This window comes from Histomonas meleagridis (assembly GCF_020186115.1).
Source record: "Histomonas meleagridis strain 2922-C6/04-10x chromosome Unknown contig_6, whole genome shotgun sequence".
Classification (NCBI taxonomy): domain Eukaryota; phylum Parabasalia; order Tritrichomonadida; family Dientamoebidae; genus Histomonas; species Histomonas meleagridis.
Genome location: NW_027150902.1, coordinates 488,915 through 505,208, shown reverse-complemented (window position 1 = coordinate 505,208; position 16,294 = coordinate 488,915). Strand labels below are relative to the sequence as shown.

The 16,294-nt window shown below is 29.9% G+C and overlaps 5 protein-coding genes across 5 annotated transcripts; 3 read left to right on the top strand and 2 right to left on the bottom strand.

The window, feature by feature from the left end:
• Positions 1–950: 950 nt before the first annotated feature.
• On the bottom strand, positions 951–1,601 carry GO595_008000 (uncharacterized protein; the record flags this gene model as incomplete). Its single annotated transcript, XM_067921527.1, has 1 exon — positions 951–1,601. One exon carries the CDS (start codon positions 1,599–1,601, stop codon positions 951–953), a length of 651 nt encoding a protein of 216 aa, XP_067771834.1.
• A 5,458-nt stretch (positions 1,602–7,059) lies between these two features.
• On the bottom strand, positions 7,060–7,344 carry GO595_007999 (uncharacterized protein; the record flags this gene model as incomplete). Its single annotated transcript, XM_067921526.1, has 1 exon — positions 7,060–7,344. The coding sequence occupies one exon, from the start codon at positions 7,342–7,344 to the stop codon at positions 7,060–7,062; it is 285 nt and encodes a 94-aa protein (XP_067771833.1).
• A 175-nt stretch (positions 7,345–7,519) lies between these two features.
• Positions 7,520–8,890, top strand: GO595_007998 (Dolichyl-phosphate-mannose-protein mannosyltransferase; the record flags this gene model as incomplete). The annotated part of the gene is made up of 1 exon (XM_067921524.1): positions 7,520–8,890. The coding sequence occupies one exon, from the start codon at positions 7,520–7,522 to the stop codon at positions 8,888–8,890; it is 1,371 nt and encodes a 456-aa protein (XP_067771832.1).
• Positions 8,891–9,133: 243 nt separating this feature from the next.
• On the top strand, positions 9,134–10,837 carry GO595_007997 (CAP domain-containing protein; the record flags this gene model as incomplete). Its single annotated transcript, XM_067921523.1, has 1 exon — positions 9,134–10,837. One exon carries the CDS (start codon positions 9,134–9,136, stop codon positions 10,835–10,837), a length of 1,704 nt encoding a protein of 567 aa, XP_067771831.1.
• Positions 10,838–11,194: 357 nt separating this feature from the next.
• Positions 11,195–13,267, top strand: GO595_007996 (uncharacterized protein; the record flags this gene model as incomplete). Its single annotated transcript, XM_067921522.1, has 1 exon — positions 11,195–13,267. One exon carries the CDS (start codon positions 11,195–11,197, stop codon positions 13,265–13,267), a length of 2,073 nt encoding a protein of 690 aa, XP_067771830.1.
• Positions 13,268–16,294: the final 3,027 nt, after the last annotated feature.

Sequence of the window (16,294 nt, the reverse complement as noted above, 5' to 3'; positions counted from 1 at the left end):
GATCCTCCGCCTCTTGGAAAAAATGAACTTTGTGATGATTTGGTGGGATCATAATTAAATTTATTGATTGTTGATTCACATGTATTATTAATAAAAGAACAGCTAAAAATAAGTGCTAATGAGGATTCAATCCCAAGAGCACCACCAGAGAGTGATGAATGACAGTTTTCAAATTGACAATGATCAATAAGAATATCAGAAGTACTTTTGATATGAATGGCTCCATTAAGTCCAAGTGATATAGAAGAGTAAAAATTGGTTCCTTTCATAAAAACAAAATTGGAAAATGTGTTGCTATTGTCAATAGCAATGCTTCCTCCTTGGACAAAAGCAAGTGAATTATTAAAATTAGAGTTTAAGCATATAAAGCTACTTGAAAATAATGCTATTGATCCTCCTGAAGTTGCTAAACATTCGCTAAAATTGGAATTATTAAGGATAAGTTGCGAATATTCAACAAATAATGCACCCCCGCAACCACCAGACGTGCCATGCATGATGGAATGAACATCATGGAAAATACAATTGGATATATGGATAGATTCCCCAATAATATTTTTTTTGGAAGAAGAAAACTCAGGTGAAACGCTGTACAAATCAGTATCTGGTGAACTTTGATAATCAGAAGAGAAATATTTTGGTGTTTTAATGGTATAAAAAATTAGAGCAAGAATCATGAATATAAAACAAGCACTAATAAAAACGAAAAAATTAGTTCTCCCGGGAGGAATCGAACCTCCGTCCCGGGATTCAAAGTCCCATGTGCTAACCATTACACTACGGGAGAGAACTGAAATATATATATTTATTAAGTTAATAATAGAAATAAATCAATTTTTGAAATTATTTAGATCTTACAATTTTTTTTAACTTATTCCTTAAAAATATTTAAACAATTTATGTTTTAGAATGGAAAATTTTGAATTTATAATGCAACAGGATTATATATATTAAAGTGGCCTATCTTCAATTTCCTCAGCTTCGTTTTTATCATCGGCTTCCTTTGTTACTTTTTGTTGTCCATCTTCCTCTTCCTTTGTTAATTTTTGTTGTCCATCTTCCTCTTTTTCATTTTTAGCTTCGGTTTCTTTTGTTGCGCTTTCAACATCTATTTCCTTTGTTGTGTTGTTATCTTTCACCTCTTTAGTTGTATTGATTACTTCAGCTTCCTTTGTTGTATTATTGTCTTCTACTTCTTTTGTTACGTTTTGGGTTTGAATTTTCTTTTCGCTTGGGATAGGAGTAAAATCTTTAAAGCCACGAATATTCAGAAGAGCCACAATTTCATCCTCTGTCATCTTACTAACGTCTATTGTTTCAACTGCAAAATCTTCTGAATCCAAAAATATCAATTTTGGAATACGCGATTCATATATAAATTCAAAACCAACGCAATTCTGTAGGCGCGAGACAATTTTAGCAACTTGAGGATATAGTTTTAACCTCCGTTTAATTGGTAAATTAAATCTTGCTTTGGCATACATTTGTCCTTCAACTTTATCTTCTACAACAACTTCATCATCTGATAGTTCATCCCAGAAATCTTTCTCCTCGTCTGAGCGTACAACTTTAAAAGTAAGAAGAAAACATAATAAAAACATGCTTCCACAATGTGATGTAAAGCAATTAAATATCAAAAGTGTCATTAATCAGTCTTCCTGTACTCAAAACGGTCGCCGCAGAAAAAATATTGTTTTGTTAACAATACAGATTTATAATTTTAATTTATAAACCAAAAAAATATTTATAGTTATTAATGCTCTTTGTTAAATACTTAATTATTTATCTCAAATATTTTTATGATTCATCATCAATTACACTCAAAAATATAAGGTCGAAATCTTTTGATTTCATTTTTTTAAATCATATTAAATTATATTATTTTAAATTTAAATTATATTATTATTATAATAAACAACAAAATTCCGATTGATGGCACTATAATATTTTAGTGAATTATTTGATTTGTAGATGAAAATGTTTATTATGAGCAAAAACGATCAAAAAGCATAAAAATGATATATAAAGCCAAAATAAGAAGTTTTAAAATATAGTTTTTATATCATTGTTCATATTCTAACATAATTTTTTTGATCAAATATATAATGTTCGTATATATTAATAAATCTAATAAATGATATGATAATATTATGAATTCACTCGCAATGTACAATTAATTTTTTTTTTTCAAATTTTTTTGCATATCTTTCTGGAATTTTATTTCAAAAATTTTCTACAACATTTTGGTGTTGTATATTTGATTTTATCGTTTACATTCATTGCTGAATTCATTTTATGTTTGAAGTCTTTCAAGTTTTAATATGTGAAAATTAGAAAAAAATGGTACCAGTGGGGTTCGAACCCACGCACCTCTCGGTAATGGGACTTGAATCCATCGCCTTAGACCACTCGGCCATAGTACCACATTGTTATCGCTCTTTTATTTTAAGGTAAGATCATGTTTATTCTGAATCTGTGGAATTTATCTATTATTAAGTGTTGTTTACTTATTCATAGTGAGAGATAATAACATTAATGTTGAATTTTAATTTAAAATAATATCATTATCGGATGAAAAACAAAAAAATGTATGTAATTAAAATAAAAAATGCACCTACTGGGACTCGAACCCAGGACCTTCGCGTCATAAGCACGATACTCTAACCGACTAAGCTATAAGTGCTTGTTGATATTTTTCATTATAACAAATTAATGTTATTTTTAAAAATGAAAAGAGTTAGTTTACTCACACAAATAATCACATACAATAAAATTAATTTACAAAAATTACTCATTTTTTATTTTTATGACTTTTCTTTTGTTTTAACTTGATTTAACATTTTTCTTTAATAATTACATATGATTAAATTTATTCAATAATTTTCTCTTCATATGAATAAACAGCTGTTTGATGTTTAACAATTGGCAAATTACTATTATGTGTGAAATATTTTTGAATATGTTCCTATGTTGAATGATTTAGATCAACATCAATTTCTTTTGTTTAAAATTTTCAATTTATGATCAGAAAACTATTTCTTATTCTCTAAATTAAACTGCCTTCACTTTAGAAACACTAAATTTTTTTTTAAAAAAAAATCACACAAATATATTATTTTATTACTCTTCTTCTTCTTCATTTTCGGTTTCTTTTAACTTTTCCTTTTTCTCCATTTCCAACATACATTTAACCACAGATATGCAATCAAAAGGAACATCAAATTCGTTCACTGACAAAAAGTCCAAACCCAAATCGAAACAAATTTTAATTGATTCTTCATCGCCAAAACTTCCGAATGCTCCAACATTTATATCTATATCCAATTTATTCATTTTTCTCAATGCCTTTTTTATCATTTTTCCTATACCATTTTTATCCACAGTTCTAAAAGGAGAATTTTCATATAAATTTTTGGTGATGAAATACTGAACGAATTTTTCTTCAGCGATTTCTTTCCTGAAACCGAAAACGTTTTCAGTTAATTTATCCAAATCGAACGATATAAAATCGGATTCTTTTGATATTACATCGATAATCCAAATCGAATTTAAATTATCAATTATTGAACCGATTTTACATTCGAAATTTTCGATTTTTTTATTAATTTTTTCTTTAATGAATTTTATTTCATTTATATCATTCACAGATGGAATTAATATTTGTATTATAGGTTGAATTCCATGTTCATCAGCGATTTTAGCTCCTTTTATTATCGAGTTCAAGACTATTTCATTTAGAATCGAAATATCAAAAAATAAATTTTTTTCATTATAATTTTTTTCAAGATTTTCAATAAAATTCAATTCTTTTTGTTTTATCTCTAAAATTTCTTTATCGATTTCAAGTTCTAAATCAACTCTTTGTTTAAGATAAGCAATTTCTTCAATTAACTCATATTTATTACCAAAGTTCCAATATTTCCATTCTGGAAGTTTGAAATATATCGGATAATTTTCAGCAAATAATTTTGCAAATTCTTCCGAAATTATATTTTCTAATTCGGAAGTATCAATTTTATCGATTAAACATTTCTTTAATAAATTCATTTTTTCGTCATCTAAAAATAATGATTCGATTTGGAAAATACCAATTCCATCAGCGCCGAAATATTTTGCTTTTTTAATATCATTTATATTTGAAGAGTTCATCATAATTTTCATGTTATTCGTTTTGTCTTTTAATTTATTATCTTTCCGAACTTCATTTGCATAATCAATGATTTCTTTTAAATATGAATGTTCTTCAAATGGAATATTAATTGTGTTTAATTTAGTATCATAAATAAATCCATTGATTCCATCAATAGATATAATATCTCCTTCATTAAATATTTTATCATTAATTTTTATGTTGTTTTCTTCTCGATTTATTTCAAGTGTATTAATTCCATATATTGAAGGAATACCAAAAATCTTCGAAATTTTATTATACTTCGAATTTATATTATTCGTTTTAGTTATGAATCCTTTCGAATGATAAATTATCGACAAATTATTTCGATTGATTTTATCATTTTCATTAACATATATATAATCGATATTCTTCTCGATAAATTCTTTTGCTTTTTCACTTGTTAAACATATAGAGCCTACAACAATAGCTTTATATGAACTTTTACATGGAATTCGTGTATTGGAATGTGAACGTACTTCTTCCGCTTTAAACATAGGCGAAAGAATACTCCGTAATTCCATAACATTAATTTTATTAATAGCTTCCTCAGAAGAAATCGAATTTTCAAGAATTAAATCAGCAATGCATTTAGCATTAGCTCGTGATGAACATTTTGATGGTTGAACTTTAAGGATAAATAGTTCGCCATCATCAATAACAAAATCAACTTTTATTATACATTTAAAATATTTCTCGAGTTTATCAACAATATCTTTAAGTGAAAAAAAAAGTTCTTTTGATGACTTTTCTAATGATGAAAGTGGCTGTGGTGGTGCCAAATGTTTCTTAGGCTCAAGAAAAAGGTCTCCTGGGAAATAACTCCCGAGAAAATTCCTTTCACCATTGCCTGGATTACGCGAAAGTGCAATTCCTGTGGATGAATTGAATGAATTGCCATATACCATTTCCATGATAATGACAGAAATTCCATTCGATTCACTCTCAAGAGGGTTGTCTTTTAGATAGTCATTATATTTATCTGATTTTAATGATGAGTAAATGGAAATTATGGATGATTTTAATTGATCAATGGGTGATCGTTGTAAAATGGTGGGATCTTTGGAATCAAATATTGATTTAATTCTAGCACAGATTTCTTTGAAGTCATTGGTTAAAAGTTCTTTTTTTCCAGTTCTTTGTTCATTAAAGATTCTGTCAATTTCATTTTGTGGAATATTTAAAAATGCTTTTCCGTATGTGATTAGGAACGTTGCATAGTTAATCCATTGAGTTTTTTCATCTATATTTTCATCAATGATTGAATCATTATAGCCAATGTTTTCGATTGTTGGAAAAAGATTAGTTACAAACGAATCTGGGCTTGGACGACAACTGAGGAAAAGTGGTTTTTCTTTGTTATTTAATGCTTTTTCACTATATTCTTCCATCAAATGAATTTGTTCCTCTAATTGATTCCATACATCGTTTGGAACTTCACCACCTCTTAAAAAAATTGAGCTAACTTCCTTTGAAATTAGAATTCCATTTGGAATTTTTATTCCTAATTTGAGAGTTTGAATAAGATATTTCCCTTTTGAACCAAACGTTTCTTTTAGCTTGGATTCTTCAATAGTAATTGGTTTATCGAAAGGGTTTAATGGGAAAACATATTTGCTCATAAAAAATAACGAGTTTCATGTTTTAATAGTTTATTTTTTACAATGATGCAAAAAAGAAAACATCGAATCACTACTCTAAAATGTAATAATCAGAAGGTTTAAAAACTGTACTTATATGCATTGTAGTCAAGAAATGGTTTCATGAAATTTTATATATTTATGATTACTATAAAATAATTTTAATATCTTTACATTTTATGCATTAGCTAGCAACGAAGATATAAAAAACAAATTTTATATTTATTGAATTTTGATTTAGAAGACACAAACGATGAAATTCATGCTATAAAAAATACTATAAAAATATTGAAAGCGAATTTCACATGAACTACTTCAAAAAAATGTAACTTATTAAATTATTATTAAATAAGAAACGTCTTTAGAACACTTGCAGATATCGAATATAATTACATTATCACTAATATTATAAAACAGCAAATTATCCAGAGTCACGTTGTTATGAACTATTTTGGTTGACATTTTTTACAAGTCACTTTATAACATTGTTTTTACATGTACTCTTCCATGAGTATATTTATTCAAAAGTAAAATATTACAATGTATTTTGTGACTTTGATGATTTTCATAAGTTTGTGTGCTTATATTAACTTTTGTTTTGATATTTTCCTTTTTATTGTCTTCTATATACACTTGAATTTCGAGTTGGTTTTGTTTATCTGTAAAACTATTCTCATTACTTATCGAAGGCCAAGAAGTAGCATTCAGAGAAGAAGATTCTGAATGAGAGTTTTCTTTTGCACCTTTTTCATGAAGTAGATTTTCTATGATGGTATAACCATTTTGATGTGCGATTTGAATTGCTGTTAAATATTATTAAAAAAAAAATACTAATTTAAAACATATTCCAAATTATTAAAACATATTAGAAATTATTAAAACATATTTTAAATTATTAAAATAATTATTAATATTGTTCCAAGTCTGGATTTCAGGTGACTCTATGTATTTTTATGTGTAAAGGACACCTTAAGGATAAATAAACGGTCGTTTTTATACGTTAAATTCAAAGACCCTATCTTAGATATAGATCTTTTTGTTACAGATTTTGCTTTTGATACGTCTACCAATCTTGATGACACATTTCTAGGTCTTAAACATTAGGAAATAGCTCGATTGAGAAAAAATTAAAACCTCATTTTTTCCATATACTTTTGAAGTTCTTTCCAAAAACTTTGGGGTTTAAATTTTATGTATGAAGAAGGTATAATTCGCTATTAATTTTTTTATGAATTTTCGTTTATTAACCTAACCAACTATGGGTGAATCGTTATTTGCAAGAAGTGATGAACCATCGTCTTTTTTATTGCCTTGTTCAGTGTAAGAAGCCAAACTTGGTGGTAATGGGTTATCTTGTTGTTGATCTCCTTGTTGACTTTTCATTGCCCAATCAGCTGAGTCGAAAAATTTTACTTTATCACGACGTCCACGAGCCCTTGGATTTGCTTTAAGCCTTCCTAAGTTGGGTGTCCGTTCTTGTGGTTGCTCTTCTTGTTCTGTGCTTGCTTGTTCGCCTCCACCAAGGATCGACATTATGAAAAGTGACAGTGCTTCTTGACAAAAATTGAATCGAATAAACGGTTATCATACATCGTAAATGCAATGCGAACAACAAGACACAGATAAGAAAAAAGAGTCTTTATTCAACACATGCGATTGCTTTGTAATAGTAATTGTTAGTTTTGTTGCTCTCTTTACTAGACTTTGGATGATTGCTGAACCAGATCAAGTAATTTTCGATGAAGTTCATTTTGGTAATTTTTCAAGCTGGTACATCAAAAATGAATTTCACTTTGATATTCACCCACCACTTGGTAAAATGATAATGGCAGGAATCGCGAAAGCTACACAATATAAAGGTGATATCGAGTATGCATCTAAATTTGGAGAACCTTATGGGATCAACGAATTATTTTATGTTAGTCAACGTATTACACCAGCAATTTTTTCTGCAATGACTTCACCACTTTTATTTGCAGCAGCTCGTTGTCTTTCATTATCTACTTTTTCTTCAGCTATGATAGGACTTATTCTCACATCTGATATCTCACTTATAGTAGAAGGAAAGTTTATATTATCTGATGGAATTCTTCACTTTTTTGTAGCTCTTCATATTTTTGCTCTATGCCATTTTCTTGTCCGACCAACCTTTATTAATACTCTTATTGATGGCATTACACTTGGGTGTGCATTTTCATGCAAATATACCGCATTAGGACTTCTTGCGGTTGATGGCATCACACAAATTGTTTGGATATTCCGCACATTTCCATCAATTGTTTCTATTATTAAGCGGGCACTTTCGCTATTAGTTCCTGCGTTTTCAGTTTTATATGGAGTTTGGGTCATTCATTTCATAATAACGCCATACACAGGATATAACAGTTTTTACTTACAACAACAACATCAACATACTATATTTGATCGACAAAAACTTAATTACACTTATTGGGGCGATCGCATGATTCGATCTCCATTAATAATTCGAATCTTAAATTGGAACGAGGTTATGAATGGTGTCAACATGCGTAGTGCTATTCCTCATATATCAGAATCTCAACCCATTAATTGGCCGCTCTTCATGGATCGATGGGTTTTCTTTTACTCTGACAACGTTAGCAGAGAGATAAATTGTATGGCGAATCCACTTTTGTATTGGTTTGTTTTCATCGGCATCGTCTTAACGGTCATTCTGGCTCCGTTTAGGGTGCCCGATTATCGGAACGCACTTTTTACTTGGGGTTGGGCGGTTTCATATTTTCCATTTATTTTGGTCCCAAGAACTATGTTTTTATATCATTATTTAATTCCTTTAATGTTCGGTATTATGAACTTAGTGACGATTTTGGATAATATGTTTAGTATGAAACATAAATATGGAGTAATTGCAGCAGTCGCTTTGGTGTGTTTCTTGTCTTACGCTTTCTTCTCTCCAATGGCTTATGGAACACCTTGTCCAGATTGTAAATATTCAAGAGTGTGGACTGACAGATGGAGACAAGGCCCACCGAAACCAATGAATTTGTATGGTGTGGAAATGTTTAACACAACAGAGAAGCTCCGTCAACTGCCTTTGTAAACAAAATGAATTTTTTTTTGACTTTATTATTTAAATAACACAAAATTTCAGTAACCAATTTCGATACAAGAAAAGTGGCAATTGGCTTTTTAAATGAATTCAATTTTGTCAAGCTTTGAAATCTGACCTGTTTTCTATTAAAAAGTTATTTTTTCCAAGCGCACACAAAAATTGTGGTAAAAAGGTTTCAGGCTGTTTCCATGTCATATGTTGGTGTTGTTGACTTGCTTTTGTAATTCTTACATGCCAGAACTTCTTGAGCGTCTTCAAAAACGAACCAATGAAGAAGTATGCTCAATGATGGAATCTCAATACATTGCACATTCTGGATGGGCATGGAAACCACCGACAGATTCCAGTTCATGTGATCTTGGCACAATGAATCCAGAAGCTGTTGATGATACTGAACGCCGTACAAACTTTTATCGAAATTTTGTTGGTCTTAAATCAGTTACTTATGAACGAGAAGAACTTCAACTCGCTTCCCAAAGAGGTGCTGTTGCTATGTATCAAAATAACATATTTAATCACTACATCCCAAAATGTACAAAGTGTTGTCTTGACGATGGACTTTTTGCTCTTCGTCGATCAAATCTTCGGAAAGGAAGTGATACACCGCAAGATGCCATCGATCATTTGATTGAAGATGCATATGATATTGGTGTTGGACATCGTGTATGGATGTTCACCCCAGAAATCATCCAATTTGCGGTTGGAATATATGACACATTAACAGTTCAACGTGTTATGGATGTTTATAAAAACTCATCACAAACTGAAAGATATTATGCTTATCCGCCACCAGGCCCTGTGCCTTTACGTCTTCTTCGCAAACGTTTATCTTTTCATTCTAACGAAAGTTTTCCATCAGGTACAATTGGAGAAGTAACGAAGAATGGAATACCAATTACATCCAAATCATATTGTTATGATAAAATGATCGTAATTGATATAAACGAAGCAAATATATCAGTTGATTCAAGATACAAAGTTACAATTTCTAATCCAAACTGGACAACTTCGGAATATATTGAATATGAATTTTGGACAATTGATTGCTTTAAGAATTATATTTGCGTATCATATACAGGTTCATATGATGAAGATTGTCCAAGAGAATATAATAGAATGACATTTTCTAGAGGAATATCCAATTTAAATGGATTAGTTGAAGGAGATGATGTCAATATAATTCTTGTTTATTTTGGACATGATATTAATACAGATATTCCATCGATTGAACCTTCAGCATTTTTAAAAAAAAATCATTTAATTAAAACTAATGATGCATCTGGAATGATAATAAAAAATAATAAAGTAAATCAGATAGATGATAGCCAACATACAAAAACAAAGCTTTATCATTTATATCTTGGTTTCTCAAATATAACTGCTATCAATTTATGGGATTTGGAAATGATAGGCATAACATTCATTGGTTCTTATTCACCAAATGAATTATCTGCAAATGATATAGTAACAGATACAGATTCACTTAAAGCTACACATAATTTTCTTAAAGGGAAATCAATAACAATTGATAATTGCAATGTTAATGAAATAGAAATTAAAAATAATTGTGTTATAGTTAATGGCGCACAAATAATTTTAAATAATTATCAAAGAATTAATATTCATGTAACAGAAGTTAACTTTACTATTGTTACTTCAACTGATAACTTTCCTGAAATTTACATAATAAGTGATGAAACAATTAATGTGACGTATAAAACAAGTAAAAATTGGGAAGAGATAGGTAATAAAGAAAATATTCACTTTAATAACAAATACCCAGGAGAAACAATAGTAAAAATATCGAACATTAATATTGGACTTATTATTGGAATGGTGGTTTTGGTAATTGTAGTGATTGTAATAATCATTGTTATAATTGTTCTATGGAAAAAAGGAAAGTTTTCCAAGAAAAAGGATCTTTCATCCAACTAATAAAATAAAAATTAAAGTTTTTATTTTTTTTTTTTCTATTGAATTGCTACAAATAGTGTGCATTTATGCATGCTTAAATCATTCTGAAATTGATGAATCAGCTCCATTTTTTAACGTATTACGATCGAACCCATGTTCCCTCATTTTAACGTCTGCTTTACACCACTCGCTTTTCCATCTGGTCAATTCAGATATAAAGTTCTCAAAAGTGAATGTAATTGAAAAAGTTCACATTTCCTCCTGCATTAAAAAGTGCCAATCACTTGCCAAGTGGTCGGACGTTTATTTCGGCATTGTTATGTTTCAATTGAATCTGCAGTTATTGTTGGTGTAAACTTCATTTTTCCCAAATTGAATATGACGAGTAACATGTTTGGTGGCACCAACATATTCGCTATCCCTAGCAAAACATCAAACCCTTTTCAAACAACTCCACCTCGTCCTAGTTCACCATTTGGATCAACGAATTCATCAGCACAACAAAAACAACAGATAATGCCTACCAAACCTGCACTACAAGATTTACAGTCAAAAATCGGTTCTAAAACATCAGGATTTGGCTCAAAAGGAGAAAAACTAGGAGGAAATCAAACCTTTGGTCTTCGTAACGAAATTATCCATAGTGGTGAACAAAAGGCTTCTGACACAACACCCAAGGAAGACATGAAAAGTTCTGATCATTCATCGAAAAATGAAGAATCAACAAAAAGTCCATCCACCCCAACAAAACTCCCATACTCAGAGTGGCAATCTGCTGTTCACAATTCTATATCATCCACAATACGTGATACTCTACCTGATCTTGATGATGGAAAAGTGGAAAACTTAGCCAAAGCACTCCAGCCCACAATAGAAAAGTCTGCTGTAATGCAGTCTTTTCTCACCACACCCGCCAGCTCAACATTTCCATTCCAACTTTATGGATATCCTCAAATGCAATTTCAAATTCCACATTTCCAAACAAATGAAACAACAAAGATCATAGGAAACAAGCAGATCACAGAAACGCCAGAAGGACTTCAAGTGATTGTATGGCCGGAGGGAATGGATCCAAAAACGATTCCCAAATCACCTCCTATGATGTATCCAATGATGCAGCAGATGCCCATGATGCAACAATGCGAACGTTCTTCTGATAAATCAACAAAAGACGACAAGAACAAGCAAAGTCCTGATGCACAAGTTCCTCCTCCACAAATGCCCATGATGCCTCCGATGATGTCGCCCATGATGCCACAAATGCCAATGATGCCTCCGATGATGTATCCAATGATGCAACCAATGCCAATGATGCCTCCGATGATGCAGCAAATGCCAATGATGCCTCCGATGATGTATCCAATGATGCAACCAATGCCAATGATGCAGCAAATGCCTATGACTCCACAAATGATGCAACAGCCAATGCAATCCAAAGAAGCGTCTTCAAAAGACGGTAAGAACAAGCAAAGTCCTAATGTACAATTTCTTCCACCACAAATGCCCATGATGCCTCCAATGATGCCACAAATGATGCAGCAAATGCCAATGATGCCTCCTATGATGTATCCAATGATGCCTAAAATGCCCATGATGCCACCAATGATGCAACAAATGCCAATGATGCAGCAGCCAATGCAATCCAAAGAAGCATCTTCAAAAGACGGCAAGAACAAGCAAAGTCCTAATGTACAATTTTTTCCACCACAAATGCCCATGATGCCTCCAATGGTGCCTCCGATGACTCCGCAGATGATGCAGCAGATGCAGCAAATACAACAAATGATGCAGCAAATACCACCAACGATGCCGCCGCCCAAGCAATGCAAAGAACCATCTTCAGCTGGCGACACCAAAGACGATCTTTCCTCAAATTCCTCATACACTTTCCCATCTGTTGTACTTCAGAACATGGACGACTGTGCGAATGATCCCTCCGATTCATATTTTAGGATGCTTCCATCACTGCCACAAATGTTGAATCAAATGCCGCTCCAGCAAATGCCGCAATGTGTGAAGATGACCAACATTCCGACCAAAGAATTCAAATTCGATGAACTAGCGCAATGCGTGCAGATACCGCCAATGCAGTACCCATCGCCGCCTATTGGTAACATGATGCCGATGATGCAGCCCTTAATGCCCTCAATTAGTAACATTACGATGTCGCCAATGAGCAACATGGTACCTCAACAAATTTTGTTGGCTGGAAAAGATGGAAGTAAAACTGTGCGTTGCATTGACTTGCCTCCAATTATCCCAGTTGACAATGATAAGTCTCAATTACTTCCTGAAATGAATAAGTTATTCGCCCCTCCAAACGCTAATATATCACAAATAACGTCGCAACCAAACCCAATGAACACACCACCTGACGTGCCGAAGCTAATTGAATCAATAAAAGGCGAGCAAGAAGACCGTTTGATCGCAATCCCGAAGCCTGGAAATTGAATGAGATCATTGAATTTACCTTCAAAATTGAATTTACCAAATCAAATAAAAGGCCACAAACTCAATTGAAATTTTTGAAATAAACTACTGAATCGTCGTATCGGCGAATGAGAACGAAATGGAAATAATTTGAATTAAAAATGATAACGTTTGCGATTTGCTTTCAGTTCTGATTTTAGAATTACTTTAAATCACAACAAGATGACTAAATCATTTGGTACCAATCAGTTTGTTAAGATTGTTAAAAGATTTGTGCAAAAACTACAAATGCATTTCTTGTTGAATTAAACAGACTTAGTGAATTTCTGACGGTTAATGAATCATCATGATGAAAAAAAAAATTACTGATAAAATCCAATCTAAACAAGAAAATATTGATATTAATGTAAAAGCTATTTGTTTGCTTTATTTCATATTTATTTTAAAAATTTTATATTTTATAAAAATTTTTGGTATTTATTTATATTGTTTGATACAGCACTTATGATTGCATCTGAAAATGAACAAACCAAAAAAGTTAAATTGCTTCTCGAACAAAAAGGAATTGATATTAATAATAAAAATATTTGTTTTTTTTAATATAATATTAGTTTTATTATTTTAATGTTTAAAAATAATATTTGGAAATTCTTCATTTTATTTGTTACAGTACTTATAAACGCATCTCAAAATGGAAACTTAGAAATAGTCAAATTACTTCTCGAACAGAAAGAAATTGATATTAATAACCAAAAAAATTTATTTATTTTATTTAATACTATTTCTAATTTGATATTTTAATACAATATTTGGTAATTATTCTCATTATTTAATACAGCACTTACTTATGCATCTATATATGGTTAACTATTAACACAGAAATAGTTAATCTGATGATGAAAAATTTGAATTTTTGTAAAAAGTACATTAAATAAAAAAATTGTTTTGAAAAATGTTAGTTTTCTAATTCGATGAATGCGTATAAAAATAAAGAGTTAAATATATAATGTAAAATAGAATCTATGATCAATTTAATTGTATTCTCCCAAAAAAATGATAAAAACAAAAGACTCTTATAACACAAACAACATGGAATCTCAAAGAATGTCCTATTTTTCTTTTTACACCTTGGATTATTCATGAGATGTTATTGATTACGTTTTCTCAGCAATAAGTTGTAGTAATTCAGGGATACTTTGGCCTGTATGAGCATCAGTTACATATGTAACCTTTATTCGTTCAGCATAACATTTTTACTAGCTTTCATATTAATCTGTTTTATCTGCAAACAAAAAAATTCACATAGTTAGAGGTCAAAAATACAATATAACTTATCAATGTTTCCAAATGAATTAACGTCATATAATGCACAAACAATAAGCATTACTTGCACACCAGTATTATTACTTCTAATACTGCAATAATCTGCAGAATTTTTTATATCTCAAAAATATGTAATTGGATATTTTGTAACATATTAATATAATATTTACCAAACTCAACACGAATTTAAAAGATAAAAACATAAATTTAATCTTGTTTGAACTTTTTACTTATTTTTGGTTACTTGTAATTCAAACAAGTATAATTACTTCGCTTCTTGAAGTAATTTAATTATTTCAGTATGGCCTTCTTCAGTTGCCTTCATAAGTGCTGTTTTAAATATTATAAATAAATACCGAAAAATAAAATGAAACTTCAAATCTTTCAAACAAACATATAATAAAAAGAATAAATATCTTTTGCATTAACGTCAATACCATTTTGCTGGAGAAGTAATTTCACTATTTCTACATGACCAGCTTTCGATGCATAAATAAGAGCTGTATCAAACAACTTAAACAAATTTGAAATATTATTATGAAACATGAAGTTAAATAACTAAACTTCAAATAAAAAGAATAAATATCTTTAGCATTAATATCAATTCCTTTTTGAGCAAGAAGTAATTTAACAATTTCTACATGACCTTGGACACATGCATAAATTAATGGTGTTACAAATGACTTAAATAAACATCGATTATTTAATTAAAACATGAAATTATCGAAATAAATTTCAAATTATATATGTAAATACCTTTATTGTTACAATCAATTTTTTCTTGTTGAAGAAGTTCTTTAACTATTTCAGTATAGCCTCGTAATGATGCATAAGTAAGTGCGACATCGAATAACTTAAAAAAATTCCAAATATTATAATAAAACTTCATCAAATAAAATAATGAAATATCTTTTGCATTAAGATCAATTTCTTTATGTTGAAGTAATAATTTAACGATTTGAGTGTGACCTTCACCAGCTGCTAATATAAGTGCAGTTTCAAATTATTTGAATAATTTTTAAATAATATTTTCGAATTTGAAATGATTTAAATTTACTTTAAATAAATGAAAAGAATATTTTTAATATTTACATCAATTCCTTCTTTGTTAAGTAATAAAGATGATATCTTAGTACGACCTTTCACAGCAGCTTTTGTAAGTGCTGTATCATATATTTTAAATAAATTCCAAATATTATCAAAAAATATCAAATCAATAAAATAAATATTATATATAAAAATCAAATATTTTGAATATTAATTTCAATTCCTTTTTGTTCAAGAAGTATTCGAACACTTTCACTCTTGCCAGCTATCGAAGCACAAAGAAGTGCTGTATCAAATTAACCAATAAAATTCCAAATATTATTATTTAACATCAAATCATTTATATAAAACGATATCTTGAAGATTAATATTAATATCTTTATGAGTAAGAAGTAATTTAACAATTTCATCATACCCTAATTGAGAAGCATACATTAATGCTGTATCAAATTAACTTAACAAATTCCAAATTTCATAATAAAACATGAAATCATTTAAACAAATATCATCTCTTGCATTTACATCTAATTTCGGATGTTCAAGAAGAGCTTTAACAAGTGGTACTACGCATTTAAATGAGAAGAACATAAGTGGTGTCATAAATAAGACAAATAAATTCCAAATTTTATCAAAAAATATCAAATAAACAAAATAAACCTCAAATCAATTAATGAAATA